Source organism: Trichoderma aggressivum (assembly GCF_033847375.1).
Source record: "Trichoderma aggressivum f. europaeum strain CBS 100526 chromosome Unknown scaffold_025, whole genome shotgun sequence".
Taxonomy (NCBI): domain Eukaryota; kingdom Fungi; phylum Ascomycota; class Sordariomycetes; order Hypocreales; family Hypocreaceae; genus Trichoderma; species Trichoderma aggressivum.
In genome coordinates, this window is record NW_026946391.1 from 162,748 (window position 1) to 169,836 (window position 7,089).

Consider the following 7,089-nt stretch of genomic DNA (forward strand, 5'->3'; position numbering starts at 1 on the left):
TTCTGGTGCTTGGCCAAAGAGTTCTAAAGATGGTAATCGTCTCTGTTGATTCCATAGCGCCCGCAGCGATCTGCAATTTAGCACAACCTGCCGACCTTGACAGCCCCGTACTTTAGTAGAAGATGGTAGGGGTCCATCTGTTACCATGCCGATACAGTGCCCTCTCAGTGCCGTGAGATGCCAAAGAGGTGCCACGCGGTGGAGAAATAATCAAGTAGTCTAGATGGCATAACATATCGATTTTTCCACCTCGATTCAATCCCTGCACTTGTGAAATTTTGATTTCAGTAGAAAGCGCTGTGTAAGAAAGTGGTAAAAATGTGCCCGTGTTTTTTTTTTTTTTTTGGTGGCTGCGTTCAATTGACGGCTGCTCAGCACCTCTGCAGCACCTTAATGGCACGATACCAGCATGCAAACACATAAACAGCCAAGGACAAAACAACATCATATCAACAAAAGCAAGAGACGCCGCCCAGAATTCGTGTATGCAGTGATTTTATTATGGCCCAAGTACAAAGTATAATTAAATCAAAAAAAGAATCATGCAGTTCCATGATTTCCAACGTCGAAGAGTAAAATGTACCATCAAGCAGCTCCCATGACAAAACGACCGAGATATTTCGATCCAACGTCCCCCTCTGCTCTTTTTTTATTCAACCATATTTTTCCAAACAGGCCATACCAAGATGCTGAAAGAAGCCTTTCTTTCAGCAATAAACACAATTGCCGTGCAATCTTATTTTCCGCAGAGAACGCCCAGGCCGAGCTAGATGCAAATTTCACAACGTCAGCTGGATATTCCCCCTCCATCAATTAGTACCTAGAGTAGAGCATTGCTTACCAAGCCGAGAGTGCAGCATGTAGCTTGCTTGCCCATGTCTGCGCAAATCTCCTTGAAATCATCTATGCTATGAGGTACCTTGTTGGCTGTTTGTTGGTGAGAGCCGGTTAGTTAGTGGACGAAACAACCGAGAGGGGGGGGCTTGCCATCCATGACGACAAACATGGGACTTACGAGATACACAGTCTAGATTAACAAGGCCGAGGACATTTGCAGAGCAGCACTGAGCAATACCAGAAATGAGAGCAGGGCACAGGTTGGTACCACTGCGTTCTCCGTCGCTGCCATCGCTACCGCCGTCGCTATCGTCGCCATCATCCCCACCGTCAGAAGAATCGCCATCCCCGTCGGTGGGAGGTTCGTAAGAGCCTCCATCTCCATCAGTAGGAGGTTCATCAGAGTCTCCATCGTCGTAGCTGGGAGGAGGAGGAGGAGGCGGAGGAGGGGTAGGGGTAGGAGGCACGTAACCGCCACCGGTGGGATAACCAGGAGAGTAGCCGCCGTTGTCACCGCCGTAGTCGGGAGGAGGCGGAGGCGGGTAGGAGCCCGCGGGCACGGCAAGGGCGCCGGCGATGAAGAGCGCCGTGATGGCAAGGGCCTTCATTGTCAAGGAAAATGGTAAGCAGTCGTTCAGACAAAAGGGGGTGTGAAACAAAGGGAGACAAAGTTGTGGGATGAGACAAAGGGGAGTTTGATGCTCAAGGGGAGGATTCCATCCCTCATACTTATACTTCAACAAGATGTCTTCTCGGGCAACACAAAGATACACCCGTCAATTTCTCACCGAGATAGTAAGCTCATATCAACAAGGACACACAAAGCAAAGGGAAGAGAGTCACACACGATGCAGGCTTACCGTGGTACTTATATGCACGCAAAACAAGGCACCTTTTCGTCTGGGCATCAGCCCGTGCCACCTACATGTCCTGTCCTGGCTGTTTGTGTCGCATCCCGACGCTAGACACACACCCATGCCGGCGACTAGTTTAGGACAAGGTCAAGCGCTGGCAGCTGAGTCTATCCTCCTCCCCCATGAACTCGATTTGGCTGGTGATCGCGGGTTGTTAGTATGTATAGTATCACGATCGCCTCGACAGGCCCCGCGGAAGTTTGCGCAATCTAGACCCTCGCCACATTAATTTAAACATCCCGATAGTGGTTCGATCCCAGGAATACACACCCACCTCGTCCATCGCTGCCAAGGGGTGGAAAGAACACAGCGCCGCCGATCCCATACAAATTATAATGGCAGACCAGCGGTGTCTTCTTTCCACCGCATGGGCTGTTCCGACCGCTGTTACGATGCAATCTCAACGCAGGCTTGGTGTCTCGTTATTCGCTTCCGATAGATGATTGTTTCGAAACGTCCCAGTTGGACTGTTGTATCCCCGAGAGGTTCACGTCTTGGCCATGCCGGTAATGAGACTCTCTCAGGCGATGGAAAGAAAACACCGGACTAATCTCCATACTAAAAGCACCAAAATCAGTGCACGCCAATCCAGTGTATTCTTTCCCCCGCCTGACTCTGAATGGTTTTCATTCGCAATGCATACCCTTTGCAGAGAGACACACAGCATCCAGTGGAGTGATCATGGTTGCAAATGGCCGTGCTCGCTGGCTGACCTGTTAGTCAACTTGTAAGTGGCGGAGGAGACCTGTGTGACAAAGATATAGATGTCTGCCAAGAAAATGATAATCTCTAAGTGTTGTGATATAGGCGTTCTGACGCATGCTGCCCAAACCTCTCATCTTCATTGTTCAAACCTTAGGCCGGAGCTTTATTCCGCTTCGAACACGCCGTATAGAAATGGAAATGATTGATTCCAGTCCATCAACATGGACTCCAAAAAACGCCGTCAAAAATTGCAATGCCAGCGTGGCTGGGATGCTTCCAACAAGTCCAATAGCCCCTGTTCAAATGAACCCCCCTCAGGGCCCTCTATCCTGGCTCGTCTCATGCAGCCTCCCAGCACTAAACAAGGAATCAGTCGACCGGTGAGCTAGGCCGCCCATCTCGATTGGCTGCCTCGCTTGCTTCATCTTATTTGCCATCAAGCCATCTGTTTCCTTTTTCTGCTGCCCTAGCAATCAATGCCATCCCAACAGCCCGTGTATGGATTCAGCGTCCGTCCTGACCCCCTCTTTGCTTCTCGCTCTCCATCTCAAACCTCGGGTATCTCAGTATTCCCAGCCATAGAGTTCAGCCGGCTCTCTTTGCTCTTTTCCTTTGCCAATTCCACATGATGCGGTGGGATCAGATTGTAGAAAACACCCATCATAAGGCACCCTACAGCCGGCCCAAACCAGTAAACCCACTGGTCTAAAAGGAGCAATAATCTCGTTAGCTAGCTCCAACGTGAGAAGAAAAGTCTTTGAAACCCAAGGACTAGTTTAACGCTGTCAGGGAGGATTCGACGGCACACTCACATGTCATATCTCGCCTCGCAATTCCAAAGGCCAGGCATCTCGACGGGTTCATCTGCGCTCCAGCATAGCCAGGAATGATTCCGCTCGTGGCAAAGGTAACCAGGCCCAATGATGTGCCAACCAAAAGAGGGCCCATTCGCGGGCCGAACAAAGCTGCTTGTCGAGGATCGAGACCGACGCCAAAGGACAGGAATAGGAGGACAAACGAGGCAAAGACTTCATTGAGGTAGATTTGACCGGGGTTCGCCTGGGATGGGTCGTACCAACAACCGCCACCTTGCAAGCTGGTAGTAACAATAAGCTTGTATTAGCATATCTGGATTACGTGGTTTTGCGAACACAAGGTGACAAGATTACTACATGCTGGGTACACATACCTCGTGGCTCTTGTAGGACCCCAGACACCCAAGAGAATCCCACCTGCGAGGGCACCTCCTAGAGTCTGCGCACACATGTAAAGAACGCCTAAGCACGGGCACTTTGTTAGCAAAGTGGACCAACCATTCATCCTATTGAAGACGTAGTAACACATAACACATATGTGTGCATAACAATGTACGTGGAATATTTGTGTTTGTGCTCAGTCGGGGTAGTGTCAGGCAGCTAGCTGAATCACTCGGCACATCGGCAAGACAAAACATACCTCGAGGCACGGAACAGAGACCAGTCAAAATGGCCGAAAACGTAATCATTGGATTCAAATGTCCTCCCGAAGCGGGAGCCGTCGCGTAAATAAACGTCGCTATCAGAATAATGTTGGAAATGCCAATGTATCCGCCAACTTGTGGCGTCCCGTAGCTTTCCAGGGTAGCAGTAATCTGGCCCGAGAGAAAGACGAGGCACGAAGTCGCAACAAACTCGACAACCTACAATCCCCCACCAAAACAAGTTCCGTCAGCAAACCGAGTCTCAGCCATTCAACTCTTAATTGAAGGCCAGAACCATTGAAAAAAAAAACGTACAGCAGACTTCCACACGGATATATCAACCCATTGGCCCACGAAATAGTCTCGTCTGCGATACCACGGCGTCAACCGCACGGCGCCGGGCCGCACACCCGGAGCAAACGATCCATCGAACGCGGCGAGATCCATTTTCGACCTCGCAGGCCTCTGGTCCGAAGCCGTTGAGACCCGAGCAGCTGGGGGCGACTCGTCGCCGGCTGGGTGCGTCTTCTCCTGCAGCGACTCCATGGCGGATGGGGTGTGTACTTGAGCTGAGCGAGTGAATAGGTAGCCCGTTATGCCTCTGTTTTCCTGTACAGATGATGAAAAAAGAACAGAATACCCGTCAGATATATGTCCAGCTGTCAGCTAATAACGGCTAGTAACAGCTACCAGCTCGCGGGCGGACACCGATTGCTAGTCAAAGGCGACGCAAAGCTCCGAAGCTCCACACGGAAACCCTCATACGTGGGATTTCAGCAGCTACCAGCATGTGGACAAGGATTCCGGATGGAGATGCTGTGCCCGGCTCATGTTAGTAGGCTATTTAACTTTGTCCGCCTCAAGTGCTTTGGGTATAGCCTCGTTGCTGATTAAAAATGCAAATATTTCGCTGCATAATCATGACACTTTGGCGCTAAGGAGCAAATGCTTACCTTCCATTGGCCCTTGAGCCCTGTTGAGCCCTTTGTCACCGTTGACAAACAAAAGCTTGCCAACTCATAAGCACGACGATCCCGTAATAGCATTTCCTTGGTAAGTTGTGTCCAATGTTCACCATTAAGTATATCCGAGTGGTCCATGTCCAACGGCTTTGTACAAATCCTTGCTGGCTGCCAACTCCAGGGAATCATCGTCATCGTATAGCAAAAAAAAAATGGAAAAGAAACACCCAAAACAGACACGCTAATGCTTAGAATAACCACCCAATAACACTCTTTGCCTTTCCTTTCCATCCCTTCTCTTCCTCCTCTTGCTCTTCAGCCGTGTGCACGTCCGTCACGAGGTCCATTTCATCCAGCCGCACAAACTTGGTTCGCTTGATGAACTTCCAGCCGAGATACATGACCAGCATGATGGGCAGTTCAATGTAAAAACTGACAAAGCTGACGCCATCAAATGATGGGCTGAAGCAGCTCCAGCCCTGGATCAGGACGAGGAATGAGTTCAGAAGAACGGCAATCCAGGGACCGTATGGGTAAGTCCAGTTCTTAAAGGGAAGCAGATGCGTCTTGCCTTGGCGAGCGATGGCGGCGCGGAAGCGGAGGGAGGTGATGCCGATGGCGATCCAGCTGAGCTGATTAGAGACACCGACAAGGCTACAGACAACTTGGTTAGCGATACGATATCGAGCGGATTTGACGATGTCACATACTTTTGCAGCCACGACCAAAGCTGGCCAGCGCCGATGAAGCTGGAGCCGAAGCAGAGTCCTGAGACGAAGCCGGTTGCCAGAACAGCCACCCAGGGAACCTGATTTCTGTTAAGCTTGCCGAAGAATTTGGGAGCATGGCCTTCCATGGACAAAGTGTACAGCAGCCTGGTTCCGGCGAACAGCGCGTGGTTTCCGGCAGACAAGACACTAGTCAGAATAACGGCGTTGATGACACTGCCTGCGGCCTTTGCCCCAGTCATCTGGAAGACAATGGTGAAGGGTGAGGTGCGTGTTTCCTTGGAGTTGAGGTTGGGGTAGTCGTAGGGGACGTTGAGGCCAATGAGGAGGACGGAGAGGATACTGGGACATGTTAGCACCGTGATGATGCTGATTCAGAAAGCTGGCGGAACATACTAAAAGAGGAGAATTCGCCAAAAGACATTTTTCACCACCTTGGGCATCGTCTTTGTGGGGTTCTTTGTCTCACCAGCCGTAATGGCAATCGACTCGGTACCACCGTCTATCTCGCCGTCAGCCAGGGAAGCAAATATGAACATGCCATTTCCGCTACTTACACGCAAAAGAGGCCGTGACGAAAACCGAGGCAAAACCGCCGATACCGCCGACGAATGGGGCACCAGGGATGTGCCAGTATTCGGCGCCAATGTAACGCCCCTCAGCGTTGCCGCCGCAGTTGACAACGATACCCATGACGATGAAGACCTAAACGAGAGTCAGCTGGATTCGCGATGGATTTGCAAACGCCGAAACCGCTACTCACAACGATGGTAATGACTTTGAGCAAACTGAGCCAGTATTCAAGCTGTATTATGGTCAGTTATGCTGGCTTGGGTAAAGGTCGCCTGGAGCTGCTATGTTTGCTTACCTCACCATATGCACGCACGGTAGCAATGTTGACAGCAATCAAGACAAACCAGAATATCAGACTGAGCGCCCATCCCGGAAAGTTGTCGGTCCAGTATTGCAGAATCAATTGCAGCGCGACTAGATCGGATGCAGTCGAAACAGCATCGTTGAACCAGTAGTTCCACGTCAGGGCAAAGCCAAAGGCGTCATCAACGAAGCGACTAACACGGGTTCCCCCGTCAGTAAATACGAACACATCGAGTCCAGAAGGCGAAGAGTGCTTACCCCGCAAATGTACAGAAGCTTCCTGCCACTGGTAAAAACGCGGCCATCTCTCCCAAGCTGAGCATGGTGATGAAGACGATAAAACCGACGATGGCGTAGCAGATGAGGATCGAAGCTGGACCACCAGTAGCCAGCGACTTGCCCGTGCCGAGAAAGAGACCTGTTCCAATGGTGCCTCCAATGGCAATCATCTGAACCTGGCGTGCAGACAGAGAGCGGCGGAGACGGTCCTGGAGAATGTGTGTTGACCCCTCAAGATCGTCGTTTGGCACATCTCGGGTATCGTTGTGCTCCTTCTTGCCATCGTAAGGCGTTTGCTCGTCGCCGAGGTAGTCCTGGCGATAACCCAT

At 50.9% G+C, this 7,089-nt stretch overlaps 3 protein-coding genes across 3 annotated transcripts; all 3 read right to left on the bottom strand.

Moving 5' to 3' along the window:
- Positions 1-736: 736 nt before the first annotated feature.
- Triagg1_6368 (fungal hydrophobin) lies at positions 737-1,445 on the bottom strand (the record flags this gene model as incomplete). Its single annotated transcript, XM_062900985.1, has 3 exons — positions 737-766; positions 842-927; positions 1,016-1,445. 3 exons carry the CDS (start codon positions 1,443-1,445, stop codon positions 737-739), a joined length of 546 nt encoding a protein of 181 aa, XP_062754621.1.
- A 1,558-nt stretch (positions 1,446-3,003) lies between these two features.
- On the bottom strand, positions 3,004-4,461 carry Triagg1_6369 (uncharacterized protein; the record flags this gene model as incomplete). Its single annotated transcript, XM_062900986.1, has 5 exons — positions 3,004-3,161; positions 3,269-3,552; positions 3,646-3,733; positions 3,912-4,134; positions 4,231-4,461. 5 exons carry the CDS (start codon positions 4,459-4,461, stop codon positions 3,004-3,006), a joined length of 984 nt encoding a protein of 327 aa, XP_062754622.1.
- Positions 4,462-5,125: 664 nt separating this feature from the next.
- Positions 5,126-7,089, bottom strand: Triagg1_6370 (uncharacterized protein; the record flags this gene model as incomplete). Its single annotated transcript, XM_062900987.1, has 7 exons — positions 5,126-5,531; positions 5,588-5,947; positions 6,002-6,107; positions 6,163-6,310; positions 6,369-6,410; positions 6,474-6,675; positions 6,740-7,089. 7 exons carry the CDS (start codon positions 7,087-7,089, stop codon positions 5,126-5,128), a joined length of 1,614 nt encoding a protein of 537 aa, XP_062754623.1.